This window comes from Bacillus rossius, chromosome 8 (genome assembly GCF_032445375.1).
Source record: "Bacillus rossius redtenbacheri isolate Brsri chromosome 8, Brsri_v3, whole genome shotgun sequence".
Lineage (NCBI taxonomy): Eukaryota > Metazoa > Arthropoda > Insecta > Phasmatodea > Bacillidae > Bacillus > Bacillus rossius.
In genome coordinates, this window is record NC_086336.1 from 10,342,715 (window position 1) to 10,368,197 (window position 25,483).

Sequence of the window (25,483 nt, forward strand, 5' to 3'; positions counted from 1 at the left end):
TTTGCGTCATTTCTCTATGTCCGCCACACGGTCATATTGTAAGTTCTAGCATTTTCCTATCCTTTTCCTTGGTGAAACCGATTTGCTAAGCGAAGCTCGCAGCTGCTAGCTTAAAACAGTTTAGTTTAGAACTTCGTCAATAGATGGCGTTGCCTTGAATTTGTAACACATTATATTTTGTTGCGACGGTCACTTCTTGGCTAGGGGTTACCTGCCTTCTCACAAAATTTAGATGAAGATTGTGTTGTGATGCGTGTGATTTTTCTTTCTGCAAAAATCATGTTTTAAAATTAAATCCCTCTCTTTATTTTTGTCCTAAGATTTGCAGTTTATTTATCACTTATAGTATGTAAAACTGAATAACGTGCAAACAGATAAATAAAATTTGTAAAAAAAAACACATAGGCCTATTTAAGTACTTACATTAGAGATGATTATTTGAAAAGCTATTGACTATTATTTTAAAAGTTTGGAAAGTCTTTGAAATACATAGTTTTCAATGGTAGTGTTTTCTTTTCTTTTCAATGTAGGTAGATTTTAAAGAAATACTACCTATTGTAGCTGTACCTATGATGCGACCGACGAAAAATTTTAATGTAGTTTTTTTGTTTCATGTTCCACAAACCCCAAATCCATTTTGAACTCAAAATTTTATATACATTTGTATTTTATATATCACATTATTGTGGAAACGATAACTGTCCCCATTTTTCAAAAATCACTTCCAAACTGAAACATAAATTTTAGTAGTGGAAAATCTCAGTCGAGTTCGTTAATGGGCAATATCCGACCAAAGGGGTAGACATGTAGAAGGTTTTTTGAAAAACAGAAAAATCGCTGTAACTACCATAGTATGAAAAATAACACATCCATTTGAACTTATTATAAATTTTTGTAGTGATACCAAAATATTTTGTCTGAATAAGTTTTTGATACGACCAACCATTACTTACTGCAAGAGGTTGAAAAAATAAGGGTTTGGAGGACAAAAAAACTCCCTTCATAGTAACAACATCGAATTCGTTCAAATTTGTTATTAATCTTATAATTTTTATCGAAATATTTTGTCTGAGACAATTTTCGATTATATGAACAATTATTGCATGTAGTTTAAAAAACTGAGATGGAATGAAAAAAATAAATAAATAAAATTTCCCTACCTGGTACGCTATCGAATCCATTCTTTTTTTGTATAACTGTATAAATAAAGAATAAAAATACCTTTAAATATTTTTTTACCCACCTATTACAGCAAGGGGTAGAAATGACAAAGTTTGAAATTTAAAAAAATCATTACTTTTTTTAAATATATACCTATATATGTGTGTGTGTGTACTATCATATATGTTATAATTTATTGTATGAATCCTAACGTGATCTAAATGTTTGGCTGAAACAGTTTTTGATAAAACGAATTATTACCGTAAAAACATTGGTTGAAATTAAAAAAAAAATACTTTCATAGAATCAATTTCGTTTGAATTTATTTTAAAACATCTTAAATTATCTTAAACTTTGGTGCAAAGAAAATTTTTATACAACCACATTATTGTGCAAGGGATGAAAAAAGGGTATTTAGGTAAAAAAATTAAATAATTTCCGTAGTTTGCGTATAATATTAAAATCGTTCTAAGCTATTCAATGGTGTGTTGTAATCTATTCAATGCTGGATACATTGAGAAAAAAAATTCACTATATTTTCGCTGCATGGAAAATGAGCAAATACTTAATCGATAATGTTTTAATATTGGAGAACATAATAATGTTATGAAAATTAATATTTTTAAATGTTCCAGAAGTTTATAGAAGTTTCCAAAATATTTCCAGAAGAAATAGGTAGGTAGGCTACTTATAAATCTACCTAAACCTGTAGGCTTGTCTAAAGGGATTATTTTCGTTTATTGTTCTTATGGCTAGTCTTACCAAATAAATTTAGTGCTGAAATCTCAGTTTATATCACACTTTTTAACTTAGTTTGTAGATGATAAATTTATTGCTAAATACAAATAGGCCTAACTGTATTTTGACTGATATGAAATATCATAATATTTTAACAAATTGTTTCGATGGAATTTAAAACAGCACTCTTATCAACACGTAAAATCAAATCATTCTTAGTAATAATTACTTCACGACATAGCTAAAATATGCATATTTATAATGTTCGTAAATTATAATGAATAAAACACATTTATTATTTTATAAATTTGACTACACTCGTATGTCTTTTTAGCAGACATATCATTAAGTAAAGAAAAAAGACATCATTAAGTTTTAAGTCAGAGGAAATAAGGAAGGAATTAACTAGAGTATGTAATAACACCTAACTTGCTATATGACCATAGCGATTTTTGGAAAATATGCAAAACTTAAATCACAATAGTTGGACTAGGATTTTGAACCCATGTAGCTATAACTCTGTCTTACCTCACCACTGTACCTACACTCACGCATGTAAGTTAATTTTTGTAGTGAAAACTTCTTTAGCCGCGTTGAGCGATTTTTGGTAGGGGCAAAACTTACGGGTACGCGTCATCGACATGCTAGTGACGTGTTGCGCCAGACTGGCGAATCGCAGGGGTCTGTGCACATGTATACGCATATATACACTAATACATTGTATATACCTACTCGACTGTATCATGTGCGTGTTGGAATCTTTTTTCGATGGGTAAAATCTTGTGCGTTCTCATAACCGACATGCGGTAGTAGCAGTAAGTGAAGTTAATTTGACCACGTGAATACATGACCTAGGTCTGACATCACTGGTAAGTCATAACTAGCTAATGAATTTTTACGTAATTTTTACATACCACTGACATCTGTTGTGACTAAAAAATGATGCAAGGATAAATTATATCATGCTGACATCGTACTGATATAATACCAAAATCATTTTCTTACGTACATTTGACATATAAATGATGTCATATTACACATTTAAAAACAAAGTTTTAGGTTTTCACTTCTGTTGACAGTCCCCATGACTGGCTATATATATATATATATATATATATATATATATATATATATATATATATTTACATCTGACGTACCTTCTGTAGAGGAATTGAAATAACATGTCAAAACTATTACATACGATTAACAAAAAACACAGCATGCTTTTCTTGTAAATATTTTTCGTTTTATTTACAATATACATTGACAAAAATAATAAAACAACTTGGGTCACGTAAATGTGCCCAACAAAGATAATAATGAAAACAACCAAACTTTGTGTTTTTATCATAGTAATATAAATCCATTAATAACATAGATAAACGTAAAACGTCTACACTTAAAAAAAATAGCAAATTTATAAAAAATGTACAATGACATTTATATCCAAAGTTGCTGGGTTCCTAAATAATTTCCTAAGCAGAAAATGTTTATTTTAGAAAATTAAGAAGGATAAAGTATAGGAAATAATTAGAATTTTGGACATGTTGGTGTTTCAATTTTGTAATATTATAATTTTTTTAATTACTTCTTCAAATCAATTTATTTTAAAAACTTTACTTGTAATTACTATAACAATACACACCTAAACAGACAATTATCATCAAACATAGTTCAGCCAGTCATCTGATATATTTTTTACGTTGAAACAAAGTATTGCACATTTTAGTTTAATCATAAAAACATAAATAATGCATTCATATTAAATATAAATGAAATTTCCTCAAACATATCACCTTATATTGCTATCTTGCAGAATTTTATAACTCAATTGTCAATAAGAACATTAGTAAGCTTCAAATTTAATAAGTTTTCGAACAATATTCAAACGTTGTATAAAACAATAACATTCCATAACTAAATCGCAAAACAGCTGAGATTACGATATTTAAATATCGTTCCAACTTACATTAATACCATCGCTGAACTTCAGTAACCTAGTTGTGAACAATTTAACTTACCAAACGCTTGGAAACTGTTTCATATTTCAGTGCATGTTAATTTATTATTTCTCGTAGTTCTTATATTTATCAAACTCATTTGTTAAATGTATTGAAAATAAACTTACAGTTGTCTAACTTTATGCCAGGAGCAGGCATTGTAAAGCTGTTTGTGCACATTGTTTGCCATTAATCAAACTGTCAAGAAATTAAACTGACAATGTTTATCATTAAGAAAGTATGATACAACACAGGCTTACTAGAAATTTTTAAAACCTCTGAAAGTTTTGAGTGTGTTCACAATACAAATATAACTTTAAATAGTCTTCCACTTACAAGACTTACAGTGTATTTCGTTAGAATACTGGAAATACCAGACAAAGGGCTTGCATATATTCTGTACATCGTGTGAGGCTAAAACATCTTAAAGGTAGTTAGTAAACTACGTGTCCTCAAGTTTCATCAAATGCTAATAACAATTTTTGAATCTTTCTGGTGCAGAGATATACATTTTAACGTATCATTTAGGAAAGGGAATGTTGATGGATATTGAAATTTATATGGAAGGTAAGTAATGATAATTTTGTGCCTCCAAATATAATCGATATTTTTCATTAAAAGGCTTTATATAAAATGAATATTTAAAAAAATATCAGTAATCTTCAAGGTGAATGATCAATCACACAGTGTACAGCTGTTTCCCTAATATTGATGTTCCTAAAACAGACATATATATGTAACATTGACATGCACACGACACATTGGTTTCACAAAACATATACAATTCTTTAATTTTTCATATGATACTGTATTGTTTATTTCGAAAACAATCTTCCATTCTTCTCCTGCGTACACAATAAGCACATTTAACAATGCTGGTCATACTAGTTAATTCCTATCAGTTATGATTTTCTATAGTACTAAACAAGATAGGAGAAGAAATACTGCATAAATATTAGATTATTTTCATAGCGAAACTACTTTGCTAGGAATAACATTGCGATCCTGTCTGTATACCACCGCCTCAAAACAAAATCATAAAATTCACCTACTCAATAAAATACAACAAAATTTTATGATAAACTAAATTTTATAAGATAGCTAACAATTTGGTCTTACCTAAATCGGAACATTAGAATACATTAATTCGGGTAGGTATAAAGCTAATAATATAAATTTATATTTCATGTAACAATTAAAATAATCAGCCTTAAAATCAAGTTAACTCTTTGCTCGGACAATAATTCGAAAGAAGTAACAGCAACTTTAACATACAAAATTTTCAGTAACATTATGGATGTAGTTTTCATTTTATTTAACATAAACGTACCAAAGACAAAACTTTTTGAAAGGTATCACAATTCTTTAAACACGCAATAAATTTACTATCAAACAATTTATAACTTAGATACTTAACAGATAGGGCATTGTTGAATGAGGTTAAAATGTTTGGAATTTAACGATAAGTAGGTGTAATATTTGAATCAATTAAACAATCATCCAAACAAAACAAAATAATCAACAATAGTTTCACATCTAAATAGTGTTTTAAAAATAATAATAAATTAAATTATGTTATTAATTGTCTATAGAGTAACAAAATAATGGTTACTCCGTGTAAGTACACTGGCACTTTCAGAATCATAAAAGTATAAAAGAAAGTGGATTCGCAGTTGTAAAAACTGAAGGTCTAAATACTGAATTTAAATATGAGTGAATTATTATCTGATGAAATCAAAATCATTAGATCTACTCATTTATTTTTAAAACATTTCGTACGAGCCGACGGATTCAATTTCATTCCGATAATTTTATTTTTCATAAAGAGATATTATTAGAGACCTATGGTAAAAACACATGAACATGGCAACATTTTAACTTTCCAAACCAACTTCCTATTAAGAGTCTATTCTGAGCATTTAAGCTAATGGTGTGCCTACAAATATTACAGTAAATTTAACGACGAGAAAGTTTGGAAGTAATACAAATGATGCGGTTTTAAAATACATTCACTAGCTCATTAACAAAAAAAAAATTGTCAGACACCGATGAGAAGTGTTCCGAAATATAAATTTTCCTTTATGTATTTGTTAACACCTATATATTAACAAGTTCAACCTTTATTTCCCCCCCCCCCCCCCCTTTTTCCAAAAAAAAAATGACGTCCACGATAACGTAACACTTTTTAAAGTTTTTGTACCTTCTGAGAACGTTGCAAAGTAAATGAAAAGTGGTTGTGCTCTGGAGTTGTGTTTGTTCGCGGAGAACAGCTGAACAGAGTTCGGCCTCGTTTCACGCCGGCACCACCACGAGACAGGACGACCAGGGCTAGTCCTCTGGGGTCGATGTAGGGTTCATCCTGCTCGTCTTCGGCCGGACCGGAGAGCTCCACCCGGTGGCGCCTTACGTGGCGACGCCGGGCGGGAACTGGTGGTGGTGGTGGTGGTGCGTGTGGCCGAAGACAACTCCAGAGAAGGCCATGGGTCACTGGTGGTGCTTCACGGACACGGCGCCGTTCGTGGCGGCCACCGCGTGGTGGTTCTGCACGGGCAGCGGGTGGTGCGCGTGCGGGTGGTGCCCGTGGTGGTTCTGGCTGTTGTTGTTGTTGCTGTTGCTGTTGTTGTTATTGTTGTTGTTGTTGTTGGCCTGCTGCGCCGCCTGCCGCTGGCTGTTCTTCTTGTTCTTCATGCGGCGGTTCTGGAACCAGATCTTCACCTGGCGCTCCGTCAGGTTGAGGTTGCGCGCCAGCTCCCAGCGCTTCTGCTTGGACACGTAGGCGTTGAAGAGGAACTCCTTCTCCAGCTCCAGGGTCTGGAACTTGGAGTAGGGCTTGCGCTTCTTGCGCACCGTCACCTGGCCGGTCCACTCCAGCGGGTTGGAGCCGGAGCCCACGCCGACGCCCATGCCCAGCGAGCCTGCGGACAGAAGGTGGGGCGCGGGGGACCCCCACGTCACTTCAACCCATTAGGGAGCGCTGGACATCTCTGCGATTATGGTCTTTAACTCCTTCACCCAGTTCCCCCTTAAAACACCTACGAGAAGGAAAAAAATAAAAAAACAATAGGTACATCGTTCAATAATCGCACTGAGTCCAACGTACAGCAAAGTTGCAAAACCAACATTTAGAGTCATGTGTAGGGACCGGAAAAAATTCGCGGGTTCAATTACCTCCAGGATGAACTCCAATATCCTACGTACACTCGGTCAAATGCCACCCACTCATTGGCTGATCTCTTGTGAGACGTCCCAACGTAGCAGCTTTCGATAAAGCTTTGGTTGGGTGTTTCTCACTGGCCCAGATTCATCCAGGTGAGTTGTGAGCCAATGACATAGGCAGCACTGAGGTATAACTATTTGTATTTTAGCCTATCGCGAAATGAATTCGCGAATTTTTCCGGTATCTACTCATGTGTGGTTAGTGGTTAGTAAGCATTTATTCGGATATACTTAAAACCCATGAAAGCTAGTAGAAAATTTATTGTTATAAGACCTAAATAGTATCACTTTTTGAAGTAACAGTGTGAATAAAACCTTACGGTACAGAAACTTAAAAATTAAATAAATTGTATTGAATAAATAATAAATTGCCAAAGTTGTAATTCAGAATACTCAAAACGAAATTCCGAATTACAAGTTGAACAAATATCACGAGCAACATTTGTTTTAATAGACCCTTTATTAGCTTTCATTTACTTCGATCATAAATTAAATTTACAATAATACAGATGATTTTACGGAGCCTAGAAACTTTATCCCATCGCAGAGTAAAATAAGAATTGATTTAAAACAGGGAAGATAAATTGATTTACCAATTAGATACATATATTCCCATGCAGCCAATTATTTTAACCGAAAGTCATAAAATTAAGACTAAAAAACAAACTCCTTCGTAGAAAATTGTATTTTTCTTTTTTCATATGTAACATCCTGTAGTTAAAATATGTGAAAAATAGAGGAAAAAAGTATTTAAAATTATTTATTTTATTTTTAACCAATAAAAGCAATGTGTCTAATCAAAACATCTTTTAAAATATTTAGTATAGGATGTGGTAACATCTACTTTTGACAATAGTTTTAATGAGATACAAAATATAAACATACAAAACATTAATAGTGAATAATATTGAACATCACACTTTTCGTTACTATACGTAGCATGCATAAACTAAAACAATATTAGTATGTGACAAGAGTATGAATAAGTCAGAAAAAAAGTAATCAAAGTCACCAATAATAAATGACATGCAGAGAAAATGTCTCTCTTTCATTATATTTTATCTGTATTTTTGAACAATTGCTTTACTCTCCATAATAACCATAATATAACCATAAAAACACATAACCAGTTTCCCATTAATCTTAAACTCCATTTTTTAATAATATTTCCAAAGGAGTATTTTTATGCATATCCATTGCTTTAATGTAAACCGTGTTTATTTAAAAATATTTTTTGTGATATAATTACAATCTGTAGTAATTGTAATACTCAGTTTAATCTGCCATATTAAGCCTCATGTGAAGTGAACCGTGTAACTTTTCTTAATTGGGTGCATTTAAATATAGATCACAATATATATTAGCTACACTTAGAGTTAGCTGTTTTAGGTTGCTAAAAAATAATTTTTAGTTTACTAGCACATTTGAAGCATTAAACTGTTTAAATCACTTTATATATCATTAAATAAATTTAACTCAGGACAAATAATTATATTAGAACCACTTTATTAACAAAAATGTGCAAACATATTCGCAGTAATCTGTCACTTATATGCTATATATTTTATATTTAGAGTTTAAATTATCATGCATTCTTAACTATGATCATTAAACTGCTTCGTCTGGTTCGAAACCATATCAGTGTTAAAAATCTGCCAAAAAATTACTGTTAATAAATTGTTGATAAAATGGTAGAAAAACGCTGAATATTTTCCATCCTTTCCTCAAAACGTTCCGGAAAACAACTGACAGTATGCAAATCCGCTATGCATTAAATTAAGAAAAGTGGTGAAATGTAAGTGAAATACTTATTGATTTTGTTAACTGTATTCTAAGTAAAGAAGAAAAAATGCATTTCTTGTGGCATTTACATACTAACCGGAGCCTTGTTTCATAAGAGTGAGCCTTTGTTAGCTAAGCTTAAGTCACAGATTCCAGGAAAAACATTTTTGAGGGTGGGGGTGGGGGTTATTACAATAAGAATCTCCTCCTCTAACAATACATAAAAGTGTCACGCCTTACGATAATACAGTACCTTCCACCACCTCTGATCGTGAAACCTAAGACGCGTTAAAAAAGAATATGTCGTTAACTTAATGAGGTTTGTTAAGGTATAATTGTCACGGGGCAGAAGTTGAGCTTGCAAAGGAAAGTCATTATTCAAGAAACCGTAACTGAGGCCTTTACGACGCACATTTCAGTTCAAGAATGCATTAGAGCTGGTTTGTTATTTTGAAGCTAGAGCGAAAGCCCGCTTCCTGAGTATACGGAAGCACGCTGAATTAAATGACATGATGTGAATGCCTCAAGTAAAACTCGGGAGCTATAGTCATTGTTATCCTAGTAATCCCGAAACAGCTCTACACTCGAATGGTGACCGAAATTAGATTCTTGAAGCATATAAAAGGATAAGCTAGCAACCTTAGTAAAACTATGTTTAATTTACTTGATGAATTATGAATACCTACTTAATAATTGGAGATCGACTAACAATTAACTATAATTATTTAACAGATTTAACAACCATCACGACTATTTGGTATAAATATTTGGTATAATAGGTATATTTGTTATTTGCTTGAATACTAAAATTTTCGTGCTAGTATAATAATTATAAGTATACTCCAGACTGTAACAAATACACCAACGAAGGGCTCAATTTACAATGAATATTTTTTCTATTAGACATTTAAATATGCTCTAATTACTATCAAAATCTCGTATAAATGTGACCAATTGTTTCAATAGTTATGACTTAAAGTTATAACACTTAGGCCCTATAGCCTAATACCAAAAATTTGTCTCATCCACGTCTTTAAACACCATACTTATGTGTGTTGACTGTCGTGAGTCAATAAAATAGCAAATAAAAACCTAAAAATATAGTAGCATTTAACCAACCTAAGATTTTAATTTCTTTAATTAGATAATAATGCTACATAACAGACTTTTAACTAAAAAACTACCATACCTACAAGTTATCAATCACATCACTAAAATAATATTATTTAATTAATATTTGTTCCTAATCATGCGTAGAAAATATTTCATTTCTTTAAACTATATTTTTTCTTAAGAGGTTGAACCGTGATGAAGTAATGAATCGTTTCGCTCTGAATTGCAGCAGGGTTGAGATTCAACATCGGAACACAAGGTAGATTTTTAGACAATCGCTGAGAGGTCCTGCGATCTAAGTTCTTTAAAACTTACTCTACCAACATCATGTTAAATTACATTTACTAAATTTAAAATAAAAGGTTCTCTTCTCGAAGTAAAAAAGAACATATAGTGGCTTTCAGAAATTTTGTTTTCAAAATATATGCTTTTTTTGTTGTACTAGTGATTTCTCTTAGTTCTTTTTTTAAAAAAAAAAGCTATTAATTCTCGATGCTTGGGAACAAAAACACTGAAAATATTTAAGCGTTCAAGATAGAGAAGACGCAAAGCTGAAGGTATAACTGAGAATTTATTTTATTTCATTTTTATTTATTTATTTTTTTCGTCCCTGGGAATCTGAATCATCTTCTTCTCGAGTAAACTACGCGATGGCCCGGAATATCGCGGTCGTATTGCCCGGTTGGTGGAGAACGGAACCCATCCATCTGAGCCGTGGAGTCCTGTCACCGCGAATAAGCGACGCGACTGGCCTCTGTCCACATATATATGTATGTATATATATACACACACACATATATATATATATATACACACACACACACTTCTTCCGGCTGAAGTAGATCTCGCTAGGACTAGACGGCTCGCGGACTCTGATCGCCAGTCGCAAGGCAACTGATCGGTAAAACTTCTCATCTCCTGGGGGACCTTCAGTGCTTCCCAGCGAAGTGGAGAGAAGGCAGAATGATCTCCTGTTCGAGGGACCGACCCCTCGACCCTGACGATTGTATAAATAGACAGGTCGCGACGGGAGATGGCCAACTCTTCCCATACGTGGAGGGACTCCGCGGACCGACTGCTCGATGACGTAAAAGCGGACGAGAGAGAGAGAGAGAGAGAGAAAGAGAGAGAAGATGGGTATTTTCACGGGGGAGAGAAAGGAGGAAAAGGTTACGGGAACAGATCAAAGGGGAAAGAACCCCCTTTTCCAGATGCAAGTGCTGTGATGCGCGCGCAACAGTGCCACATGTGCGGAAAGTCCTGTCGCCTCAGACGAAATTTCTCTTTGATGTAAGCGAAAGCCCTGAACCTTAGCTGTATCCTAAAATATCCCATGAAGTTTTTGATTGTGAAATATCACAACTTTATTGAGTTCATTAACGATTTTTAACAAGTGTGCGTATCAACAAAGCCTAAGTAGTCGTAGTAACCGTAGATTTCCAATTCAACTGCTAAAGTTATCACCATTATTTCATTTTTTGTAGATAAATTAACTGTGACTTTTTTTACAAATGGAACAGAAATATTCGTGTTAAATTTCAGATATTTGAAAATTTGTACATTCACTAAAAACAGCCGAATCACTAAAAAAAATGTTCGCAACAATACTGAGTTCGGATTCTTACACGGGCATTTATGATTTGTGTTGTCCCAGTACCTACAACAGTCAAAGCTATTTGTAAATAGTTTCTCCTGAACAGCTTTCCAGTATTAACAAAATTGTGTTTTTACCCGAGTATTTATGCTTTGTGTTTGTCCCAGTAGGCTACCTCCAATAATTAATGTTATTTGTAAACCATTCCCTAAATAGTTTTCCAGTATCAGCTGCGCAAACACTAAGCATGATATAAAATAATAAAGTAAAAATATTTGATATTCTGTCATTTTTTCTAGGGATTAAAAATTTATTCTTCATTGAAATATGAATTAAAGTTAAATATTATGTGCCAATTTTTGTATGAAATAATTAGCAAGATTCGAAAACGTGATTCATTTATGCAAAAATAACCATAGACATGTTTTGTACAAAGTTACAATATCTTTTCTGTAGTAAGTATTACACAAACTATTTTTTGGCAACTGATTTCCAAAGAAACTTTTATAAAAGTACAGAAAAATATTTTCTCTGAACGAAATAAACCTTGCTCTTAGTTTTTTAACTTTCGTAACATAATTTTTCCCCGAAGGTTACGTTCTCATGTTTACCGGAAAATTATTACATAGACTATACGGTATATAATGATAAAAATTATTTAGGGTTATTGAATAAACTTGCATACGTAAGCAAGAAGTAAATACAAGTCTCGCCGTAACAGTTATAGTAATTAGCTTTGAAGATAAAACTCGTCTCATATATATTGTCAGTTTGAAAAGTGGAGTGTAACGTAACAAGGATCGATTTTGAAAGGTTATAAATGATCAAAAGGGCTTCTACTTGTGTATGTGCATATATATAATATATAGGTCTATAGTATGGGTTTACGCATTCGGAATTATAAACAATATTTTTAATTAACGGGTATTAGGCAAATTATTCGAACTTTGGATTCCGGGTGACTAATCTACTTTGAGATCAGATAGGTATTGAATACTTGCGTTAGTAATTTTTAAAATCAAATTCTTTTTTTCACAGAAAATATTAAATTATTTAAACCATTTTAATTATTTTTAATTGGTGTTATAACAACTGTTAGATGAAATTACGAACGAATACTGCGAAAAATCTATAACGTCGAGGTATGGAGAATTCGCACGATTGTAACTGGAAGAAACGACAACGAGAAGAAGGCTCAGCTTGCGAGGATGCCAAAAGGCGCCACACTCTGGCGCCTTACGGAGTAGTCTCTACAGGTAGAGGGAGAGAACTAAGATGGCAAACATCGCCCGGCCCAGCAATATTTCAATAATAAGAGCTCCAGTGATAAGCCAAAGGACATCAATGCCTTCGACATTTTTCGAGACAGTGTTTCCACCGTCGTCGACAGTGCATCGTCGGAAGAGTTGTAACTATCGTACTTAGTATAAAAACATTATACTAACTAGTACTACGGTAACAAGATTACGTTTACTGTATTTCATTAATTTATTGTTATAACATATATTGAGACTGTAACAGAAATACCATTAATATTTAAATTATAAACATCTGATTGGAACTACTTTGTTATCTGAACTTCTCATTTGCATGACGTATTGTATTCAGCCGTGTCCCGACACAAGATACCCCAGTTTTTTTTAATTACTTACAGCATTGAACGTTTGGAATGTCAAGGTCATTTAAGTGATACGGATTTTCAATTATGTAAAGGTTCATTTGTTGTAGGAGAGAGTTTATTTAGATACAAATGTTCATAATTACGTTATAAAACTTTAGCACGAAGAGAAGAGTTTGCAATAGGTGGAAAAAAAGCTGCAATATAGTTCTAAAATTGTTGATCTTAGTAATTTTTCCAGGTATGTTTTCTGAATACATATAAAGAAAAAAATTCCTTACTCTCGTGTTTGATAGGGTTTAGAAATTCAACCGCTAATGTGGTGAAATTATGAAAAATCCTAGCTTCCTGGAAAATCAAACGGGAGAATGAACTAAAGAAAAATAAAATACATAACGAGTAAAGTATGTAATTTTTAAATAGATTTTTAAGAAGACTATCTACTTCAGCTGTTACCACAGTGCAACCTCAGGAAATTTTTTTATAGTGTTTCATTTTATGGTCCATAGACCTCAAAATCATCGTCAATCAAAAATTATATATAATTCTATATGTCACATTATTATGAACACGGTAACTGCCGTTTTTTGAACAAATCACTCACAAACTGATACATAAAATAAAGTAATAGAAAATCTCATTCGAGTTCGTAAATGGACGAAATTACACTTAAGGGGTAGAAATGGGGAAGGTTTTTTAAAAAATTTAAAACCACTATATTTCCCATAATATGACGAATATCGCATCTGTTTGAACGTTTATAACTCGTAGGAGTAATATTAAAATGTTTGTCTGAATACAATTTTTATACGACGAGCCATAACTGCAAGGGTTGGAAAAAACGGGTCAGGGAACAAAAAAATTCGCAACTCCTTAGTAAGCACACTATCGAAACCGTTCAAATTGCTTATAAATAGTATAATTTTTGTCTAAAACTTTTGTTCTCAAAAATTGTTGATAAGACGAACCATTGATGCAAATGGTTGAAATATAATGGTAGAAAAAATTATGGGTACAATAAATAATCATGACTTTTGTACCATGTAAAATATTTAATAGATTTTTATTTATTTAAAACCTTAAAATAATATCTCCATTTTTCGTCGTAAATAATTTTTATACGACCAACCAATTACTGCAAGGGGTGGGAAAAAATAATGGTTGTAGAACAAATTAATTCATAAATCCCTTAGTATGCACACTATTATTTCCTTTTGAATTGTTTCTAAAATATGTAAGTATAATATACAACTTTTGTCAGAAACAATTTTTGATCCAACCAATCATTGCTACAAAGAATGGAATAGAGATTAAAGGACAAAAAAATTCATAATTCCCTTAGTAAGCACACTAAATCCGTTCACATTGTTTGCAAATCATATAATTTTTTTATCCAAACCTGTAGACTGTAACAATTTTTGATAGGACAAATCATTCCAACAAGTGTTAAAAAAACAGGAGTAGAAAAAAAATCATAATTTCCTTTACCACATATGCTTTTCAATCTGTTTTATTTATTGTGAAACTTTAAGACATTATAATTATCTACTTTTGTCCGAAATAATTTTTGTACGACCAACCATTACTGCAAAAAACAGGGGGGGGGATAACAGGGGTTGAAGGATAAAAAAATTAATAACTCCTTTAATAGTATAATATTACAATATTAAATCTGTTGGGATTGTTGGAAAACCTTATATATTTACTAAAACTTTGTCTGAAACAAATATTGATAGAACTTACCATTACTGAAAAGAGTGGATAAATATGGATTAAATAACTAAAATAAATTATAACTACCTTAGTAATTACACCATCAAATCCTTTCCAATAGTTTTTAAATCTTATAATTTTTATCTATAACTTTTGTCTGAAACATGTGATTAGATGCTCCATTGATGCAGGGGTTGAAAAACACAGGGGTGGAATTTAAAAAAAATCATTATTTTCGTACCATTTACACTATCATATTCGTATAATTTATTGTAAAACTATGAGTTATTAATTACAAATTTCGTCTGAAATAATTTCATGTACAACCTACAATTAGCCTACTGCAAGGGGTGTAAAATAACAAGGGTTGGAGTATTAAAAATTAATAACTACCTTCGTAAGAACATTATCAAATTCATTGAAATTGTTTGTAAATCTTATAAATACTACCTAAAACATTAGTCAGAAGTAATTTTTGTTTCAAGCAACCATTGCTTTAAGGGTGAAATAAACAGAACTTGAAGGTAAAAAAATCCTAACCCTCTTTATTAAGATATTTATAAAATCAATTGCAATCAATTGCTAATCTTATAAAAAAAATATATAAAACTAGCTGTACCCTGCCACGCTTCGCTGTGGCACATTGTGATTGATTATTTGAGAAATGAGAAACAAAACAAAGAATACATTTCATATAAGTTTGTGGATATACGATATTTTTTGTTTTTCCACTGTATGCGTAGATATAAAGACTATCTGGTTTTCCGACTCGGGAACACGCAACATACAGTTGTCCACGTGAAAAGCAATCCGCATCTAAATCTAAACCACACAATTCTAAAGATTGACCTTGAGCTTTATTGATTGTGATTGCAAATGCCAATCAAATTGGGAATTGCAATCTTTTAAATTGAAATGCTGTATCGGTCGGGATCATGGGTATTCGAGGAATGAGGACATCTTCACCTTTGAAAGACCCCGTTAAAATCGTTGCTTCCACTACGTTATTCATTAATTTCTTATCTGAAAGTCGCGTGCCGTGGCAGAGTTTTGGCTGATTAATATTCCGCAAGAGGATAATTGGCACACCTATTTTCAATTTAAGTATGTGTGGTGGTATCCCTGGCAGATCAAGTGAGTTTAAAAATCCGTTGGATAATTAACTACTTCATCTGCTTCCACAACGGTGTCTATCGACTTATATGTAATTTAATGACTTTGAATACTGGATTAAATAACATTATTAAGTTGATAGACATCTTTATTCTTTGCGGCAAGGATAGCTCTTTCACTGAGCCAATCGTGATTTATATGATTTTTTTGAATGTCAGGAAGTACTTTTTCTATCAGTTCTTCTTTCGATGTTACTAAATTACAAAAATGATCAGGAAATGATATTCGTCTAGACGTCTCATCGACTGGCACCTGTCCGTTTCCAATTTCCAGTAACTGTCGTGAGAATACCTCAGCTGATGGATCATTCTGCAACTGGACACGCATATTCGTAGTCAACTGCAATGTACGTACGTGCCGTTATAGTGTTGAATATTTCAGGCAAGCATTTATTTCGTCTGCTGATGTCGATCGAGAAATTACAGGCAATGTTTGCCTAAAATCTCCTGCGAGCAATATCAATGCATTCCCGAATGGTTGAACGTTTCCACGCAAATCTCTTAACGATCGATCAAGAGCTTCAAGCGATTTTTTATGTGCCATCGTGCATTCATCCCAAACAATTAGTTTACATTTTTGTAATACTTTTCCCATACCGCATGCTTTGGAAATATTGCACTTAGGAGTCTCGATGATTTGCATTTTTAATGGCAACTTTAGAGCTGAATGCGCAGTTCTTCCACCTGGTAACAATGTCGCAGCTATTCCAGACGAAGCAAGAGCTAAGGCTATGTCATTTTTTGATCGAACCGTTGCTAGAATCAATGTAATTAGGAATGTTTTCCCAGTTCCTACTGGCGCATCCAAGAAGAAGATCCCCCCAATTCCGTCATTTATCATTTGCATTATGCGATCATAAATGCCTTTCTGTTCACGAGTTAATTTGGTAATGTTCGATTGGACATATGTCTGAAGATCATCAATGTTATAACTCTGTTCACGGCGTAAATCTACATCAAATGCAGCAGTCACAGTTCGGGTTGGTGCTGGCATAGCTAATTGACTAAGAACTTTATTTGCAATAGGTAAGCACTTGTCTTCAATATTTATCAATGCTTCGTTGTAAATGCCTTCTGTTAATTCTAAGGTCATATTGGCATTTTCAAGGCGTACTCTATGCAAAATATCCTCAGCCATATGAGATCGATATTTTTCCCATAAGTCTGTGGGAGATGAAGGAAAGCAAGCGGTCAATATAATTGCGAATAATGCGCGAATTTGGTTTGGATGTGCAGTGTTGCACTCCTCATTAATGCATATATTCCACTGTTGGTCATTTTATAATAAATTCAGAGCTTGACACGCAGCGCGGAAAGTGGCATGTGTGACGCCATCAACTATTTTTAATTGCTGAAAAGATCTAGGACCAGGCACATTTACCAATAGCCTGCGAAGGAAGAAACATTCATCTTGATTGGGATGCACTGTATAAAGTCTACCAATAGTATTTTCTTTGAAAATGCCAGGTTGACCTTCAACTGGCTCCCCTCGTCTGCGTCGTACGAATACTTTTTTAGTTACATTCCACGTGTAATAAGAGGGAACTTCTGAATACATCAGTGTTCTGGCGAAAGCGTCGTCCTGGCATAAGGTTAAAAAAGCAGTCAGAGTTGTACTAGGTGGATTAAGGGATCTTTCTTGCACATTTGCATCTGTGAAATAAACACGCTGTCCATTTTCTAAATGTACTGCCAAGTGAACCACAGCTGGATAGCGTTCATGAATGGGAAATGAAAAAATTCACCATGCAGCCTCATTGCTGCTTATGTATCTCCCAGCCTGGTATTGAGCAATTTCATCATCTCGTACTGCATTTTTGTCACTATTATCTGATTGCACACTAAAAACTGCGATATCACTGCCTTTATTAACATATTTACAGATGCATTTAATGGATTTGACTGAATTGCAATATTCTACGTTTATGTGAGTTTTTTATTTTTGACAGCAAAGGAGAATATGGAACCACCCAACAGGTGTCTACATCAATATCACCATTTTGCATGTGTATAGTTGCCGAATTCCCACCATCTTCAGTTGATCGTCTTCTATACCGAGGATATCCATCGTGGCCTGTTACTGTGTTGGCTGTGAATGATCGAGGATATTACTTAGAGCATTTCCCATCTACCATGCATTGTGAATTTGGATTTAGTGTACCACATGGTCCATGTATCATGTTTTTGATAATAATTGCATGTAAATCCTTATCGACGTCAGCCCGTGGAATCTCAGCGCATATCACATCGTCGATTTCGTCTGAAGTTAATTTATTGTAGAGCCAGATTAGTATATGCGCATGTGGCAATCCTCTCTTTTGCCATTCCACTGAATACATCCAGCAGCACACAGATCCAAATACTTCATGTTTCACGATGAAATCCATCAGCGATTTAAGCTTTTGTCGGAAAACACGTGCTATAATGTCATGCCTGTCGACGTGTGATTGGCCAGGAAGTAACAGCTGCCATATCTCGTCCCAAGCTGTATTGCATGTGAAAGTGATAAATAAATCTGGACGCCCGTAATGATGAACATATGACATTGCATCTTGAGCATATTCTTGCATGTGACGTGGACTGCCAATGTATGAAGACTATGGTTTAAAACAATTTTTATAGACTACCCATTACTGCAAGGAGTGGTAAAAAACGGGGTTGGAACACAAAAATTAAACTCTTCTACCATGTACACTATTGAATCCGTTTTTATTGATTTTAAAATTTATAATACTGTCTGAAATGTTTGTCTAAAGTAATTTTTTTTATGCACCCAACCATTACTGCAAGGGGTGGAAATACAAAGACATTACAAAAAAAATTCATTACTTATTTTTTATTGAAAAATTATTATCATTATATAAAAAATTTGGTAAATCCATTTCTGATGATACGAACTATGACCGTAAAAACAGGTGTTGAAATAGAAAAAAAATCTTTAATACCAAAATTTTTCGAATTTATTTAAAAAATATGTTTAACCTTGGTCCAAAGCAAATTTTTATACGATCACGTATTGGTGCAAGGGATTTTAAAAAATAAGTGTTTGAAGGTAAAAAAAAAATAAATGCCTAAGTAGGCATAGTATGAAATTCGTTCTGAAGAATTCTATGCCGAATGTAATGAGTTCAAAACATTCAAAACATTTTCGCTTCATGGGATATGAAAAAATTTGTACTAGATAATTTTTGAATACTGATTAACAAATAGGTTGTTATTTACATTAAAGTCATAAAATGTTTCAGAAAATTATATAAAGTTATAGAACATTTCCAAAATAAGTAAATATTGTCACATTTACGTACGCCTGTATATTGTGCCGAAAGGGAATGTTTGTCATTTCTTAAATTTTATCATTAAGGCAATGGAATGTTAAAAAAAAATGGTTGTTTTAATATGCAATTTTATATTTTATGTTAGGCAAGTGGAAATCAAAATTTTGGGAATTAGTAATGAACATACTAAATGTAAAAATATTCTTCGTTATTTTCTAATATTTTACCCCAAAAACCGTGTAGTTAAGGAAATCTTGTTTATTTTTCAAAGCAAATCAAGAAGAAGTTATAATAAAAAAAATCAATGAATATTGTAATTATGTTTAATTAAATGGCTTGATAGGTGGAATATGAGTAGGTTTTCGTTTAAAAAACAAATTTAGGAAATGAATTATAACTATTCAAAACTAAAATAATATTTTTTACCTTCTACTAAAATTCCACCTCTTTAGGCGTCAAAAGATGTTTTAAATCGTTTCATCAGAAAATCCTATATTGGATTATATAGCCTACAAGAATTAAAATTTAAAATGAGTAAAAAATCATTTTAATAATATTTTTGGTTTTACTATTTTTTAATTGCCATTCCTAATGAAATGAAAGAACCATGTGCTTGTTTACTAAAGGTTAACGTACACTAGTATTCACTATAATAAAATATGTTGCATTTTACATTATAAATTAAAAAAATCATAATTAAAAATAAGTGTTATTTGTATTAAAATTTAACACTGAGGTTGTAAGAACTTAATCAGTTTGATTTTATCAAGGCAAGAGTTATCGAAAACCGTCAAAATGGGAGATGTGATTGTTCACATTGAAAATAATGACAGATTTTTTTTTCTGTTCAACGCCTGATATATTCTTGATTTTGGTTTCATTGAGTCTTAAAAAATTTCTTTCAATACATAAATACGAAATATATTAAATTTAATATCTGTAACATTCATTCAAAATATAGTTGCGAAAGTTTCACGTTTTTCTATTTTAATACCTTAAGTAGAAGATGAAAATTGAGAAACTTAGATTTAATGAAGTTTATGGCTACATCGCAATCCAATGAAACTATAAACATAGAATTTGACCCAATCAACATTAAAAAAAAAATATTCAAGTGTTTTCAATTAATGCTCTCTAATTAAATGGAAAGGAGAAGAGTGTTAACTGCTAAAAATATAAAAATATGTCCAAATATAATTTTTAAAAGTAAGAAATTTGCACATAATTCTACACTTAAAAGTTATATACATTTCCACTTAACATATTAACGCGAGCGAAGCCGTGGTAAATTATCTAGTATAAAATATTTTTTTCTGGGACTGATTTTATTAAAATTGAAACAGTTACAAATATGAATGAAAATTGTCAACAATGTTGTAAATAACTTTCTTCATCCCTCTTTTTTTCATTGTCAAGTGTAATTGTAGATACCTACAACTTAGATGGCCACTTATATTAGCAACAAGTAGAGTGTTTGCGTCAGAAGCTGTTATTAATACGTACTAGTAGAACAGTAATAACGGTTCAATTAAAAAATTAATTGACATTAAAATAGAGAATTCGATTTTAAAGTAAGAATCATAAAAACTTATTTTAGTTCAAAGACAGTTGTTTATCGTTCCTTATTTAAAATATTTGTTACATTTTTACTAAAATAATTTTTTATAACTTTATTTCACAAACAAATTTTAATGATATCTTTGCTAAAATAAAAATAATAATTTTTGTAGCTTACGCAAATTTTTGTACGTGTTCGCCCAACAAACATGAAGACCTAACATTATGCGGGGTAAATAATCAACAAAGCGATTTTTTTTGGTGGCCATAAAACTTCTTTTAGTGGGTGAGGTTAACTCATTTGGCCAATGGCCCGCGTGTAAAGAAATGGAAACTGAAGGCGGCCCCGCACGTTCGTTATCTCCGACGCGCGACCTCAGGCGAGAAGGCGAATTGATTCGCTCCTTTCTGGTGGCGAGTCCTTGGGCGCGCCGCGCATCGGCGCCGACGGTCCATACCTGCCCGGCCTCACGTCTTGCGGACCTGCTATTGTCGCGCGCGGCACGCGCGAAACAAGTCACACATGCGTTACGTTCGCTCGGTGTAAGATACGAATCGAAACACGCGCCTTTATTTCTGTACGTTGAACTTCTGTGGGTCGAGAACACGTCATCAGAGCTCAACGTAAGTGGAGGCTGGGAAAATTCATCTCACGATAGGCTTGTCTCCAACCTCGTTCACCTTCAATGTTACTTTGTTGATTGGAAAACCGTTTACATGAAGGACTCTGAGTCAATCCTTCAAGAAAAAAAATTGGTTGTCTGTAAAGTCGGTTTACGGACGATAGTTTATCATGACATCGTCATAACAAAACATTGATGAAACGATTGCATACTTTTATGAATAAAATTGAATAATAATTTTTATTGAATTATCACTATTTTTTATGGATACAAAAAAGGAGTGAAATGAAATCTACAATTTAATTGATCAATTTACTTTTGTTTGCACTCATTAATTCAAACATGTTTATTACTTTAACGAAGAGATTATTTTAACTATAACTTTTATACATGTTTGCTATTTAACTTCTTCAAATCTGTGTTATTCTGTTAAGGATAGGACGATGATAAGAAAAGTAGGAAACGAATGGGAGTGTTTCAAGTTTAATGTGCCTCGAAAAAGTCAAATCGATGGTTGTTCCAATCGAGTGGAAGAGAGATAGATGCGGCGCAAGCGTACAATGAGCGTAATGGGACACGGCGTAACGGGACAATGTGTTAACGGGACACTTTTTCGTGCGTGCAGCCGGCGTTCATAGATTTATTAGACGTTGTCACGTCAAAAAATGTATCGAATTGCAAGCATCCTAGGTAACACGTGTCACGCGTCAGTAGCCAACGAGAGCAGGTGTAATTTGTCATAGTGCATAAGGTACAGTGTAGTCTATCCTAGAGGTCATCGAAATTTCGATTTTTTTCTTTCTCTACTGATAAGGCGACGAAAAGGGTAACTATCAGGAGTGGAGTTTTCGATGTCAATGGGCTCAGATGTAGGCCAATAGAGCACGTTTGTGTATTAGCACGCTTGAATAAGTACATGCTTGTTTTCTTGTGTACATTTTTAGTTGCACACTTGCGCTCTCACATACACGGTCATGAGGAACCAGAAAAATTTGGTGATTTCGATGACCTCTAAGATTTACTTCGCAATCCTCTACAGACTCGGACAAATACCGCCTGCTCATTAGCTAATGAATTGTGTGACATGTCAGCAAGGAACACAGTAATTTTCTGAAACAATGAAGAAGTATGAAGGTAAACATGTCTTGATTCAAGACTATCACGAAATGAATTCGCGAATTTTTTCGTCTCTACTTATCAATTGATTACTTCCATACATTACACCAATAAAAGAACCGTTCAAGTTAAAAGTGTGTACCTTAGATAAAATGACGAAATACTATTAGAAATGGATATTTAAGTTATTAAGAACTCAAAGATATAGTTTTTAAAATTTTTGTCAGTTTGTCTGGTCTGTTTGTCTGTTTGTTACAGAATCAATCAAAAATTACTTGACGGATTTTGATGAATTTTATTTATTGGAAAGATATCTGGTTAACTTTAAAACTAGGCTTAATATTATTACAGAATCCCGCCCTTAAAAAGGTGAAAAATGATTAACTTCCTTTTAAGATAGTTAATTATAACTCTGAAACTAGTAAAGCACAAGAAAAGATATTGGGTACCAATAATAAAAATACGTTTACTGCAAAAAATATTTTTAAATGTTGCCAAATTCAACCACAAAGGGGTAAAAATGGGGTAAATTTGGTTTTATAATAAATATTAATACGAATGCCTCAGAATATAATTAAGCCTAGTAAAAGAAAGTGTGTACCAATAATAAAACTATGAATATACTGACAAACACAATTTTACATTTTTTCCAAATTTAACCCCTTACGAGTAAAAAAGAAATAAATTAGGTTTTAAGGTTAATGATTATGTCTACAGTATGTTTGTGTTCAATAATAATCATACAAAAACTACCATACTCAATGTTACAAATTTACAAAGTTATACTCCTGAGGGGCGAAAAAGGGTTGTATGTCTTTAAAATGAATAAATTTAACTTAGAATCTAATCAAACACAATGAAATATATTGGGTACCAATACTGAACATACGAAAACTATCAAGGACAATTTTACCGTTTTGCGAAGTTCAAACTTTATGAGGTGAAAATGGGGTAATATATTTTTGAGGTAAAGAATTATATCTCCGAAATCAATCAAGAATAATAAAATTCATTGTGTACCAATAAAAACATACAAAAAATACCAACCAATATTTTACCGTTTTGAGAAATTATACCGCTAAGGTGCAAAAAAAGGGGTGATTATGGTTTTTTAAAGATTAATAATTAATAATTAAAATATTGGGGTCAAATAATAAACATTAATATTTTTTGGCAAGATAATTTTAAATTCAATTTAAATGAAAGTCGATTGCAATTATTTTGGAGTTTAAATCTACGGTAAAAAAATCGGGATAGGTTTGGTTTATATTTCGCTCACGGATATTCCATATCTGCTTAGTTTTGAATTTTTACATAGGAATCCCTGTTTGAAAGGTGGAGAAGAGTAAAAAATTATCTATATAAATTATTTTTAAGAAATACTAAGCATAACTAATATATAACTAATATGTTGGGTAAGAAATTTGTTACTGTACTCTACATTACAAATAAAGATGTGATTGTATCAAATATCTAAAAATAATGGCGGTGTTTGTAATAAAGTGTAATTATTTAATTATTTTATGCATGGCTTTAACCATAATAAATTAAAATGTTAGAATAAACGAATACATTAACTTTATTAAAATAGAAATAGGTGCGTAGTTAAGAATTTTTAAATTGTCTACCTCATGAAATGAAAAGGATTTTATTTTATTTTTATTGAAGTAAAATATGTTCTCGATAGGATCATATAGGCTGTATCCGAATACTGGCCTAATGGATCCCTTAGCTAAGGTTTCCACTAAAAGTGCATCGTAGTGGACGCGGCCATCTTTGTGTTGAATCCGAATTCTCATAAGGGATGCCGATGCATCCCTTCACGCATCCACTAATTCGAGATTTCTAGGGATGCGACACTCGCATCCACTAACGCGTCCCTACATCCATTAGCTTCGGAATCGGGTTTTATTTTGTTTGTGCATAATATTACTTCAGATTTTCAGCATAAGATTTGTTTAAAACATTATAGGCGAAAGTGATAACTTAAACAGAGACAAATGAAGACGTTAATAAATATAATAAAAATACGAATTTAAACTTAAAGGATAATTGAAAACTCATAAGTATTTTTAAAGTTTACAATTTATAAAATGTATTTTATTTGGATCGCTAACATGTATAACATACACGTAACATTATTTTTTAATTGGTAGGTATTTATTATTTACGTTTTGCTGAATATTCGTAGATATCCCTACACAAAATGGCTGCATGAACATTAGTACAACTAACAGTCAACAGGTGGTGCTAGCAGTAAAAGTATTCGGATACTATCCATCCATTAGAAATGCGTCCTCTACATTGTGGCTGCATTTGCTAAGGGATGTAGAGATGTGTGTGCTAAGGACGCATCCCTATGTATTCGGATACAGCCATAGCTTCTTAATCTATACCTAAAATTACAAATTACTACGCATTAACACTTTAAGAAATATCATTCGTAAACCGTATTTTAATGAATTAATTCTTTTAAGCTACTGCCAGTTTATTGAGCCTATTTCATTACTGAAAATGTTTAGACTAAATCACATCCTTTTCTTTCAGTGCTTGGTTATCAAAAATGTTCTGGAATTTATGCGAGCGAAACCGTGGGTTATGAGCAGGTTTTTATTTATTCCTATACCTTTTTCTCTAAAATGTAATATCTAAAACGTATGATGGCCAGGCACTCGTGTGTTTTTTCCTCTCTTGCGAAGATATCATTCAAATTTTAAGGTATGAAAATTAAAATATATATATTTTTTGTTTTCTCTGAATGTAAACATGTCTACTCTCCAAGAGTAGCATTGTGGCGCGAACTGA

General features: G+C 32.6%; 1 protein-coding gene across 1 annotated transcript in view; it reads right to left on the minus strand.

Annotated features, from left to right (window-relative positions):
* Positions 1–3,129: 3,129 nt before the first annotated feature.
* The window catches only part of LOC134535277 (homeobox protein Hox-D8-like), a 71,508-nt gene continuing 49,154 nt past the window's right edge, over positions 3,130–25,483 (minus strand). Inside the window, 1 exon segment of the mRNA XM_063374350.1 lies at positions 3,130–6,814. Coding sequence (XP_063230420.1) covers positions 6,384–6,814 — 431 coding nt within the window. The 3' untranslated portion in view covers positions 3,130–6,383.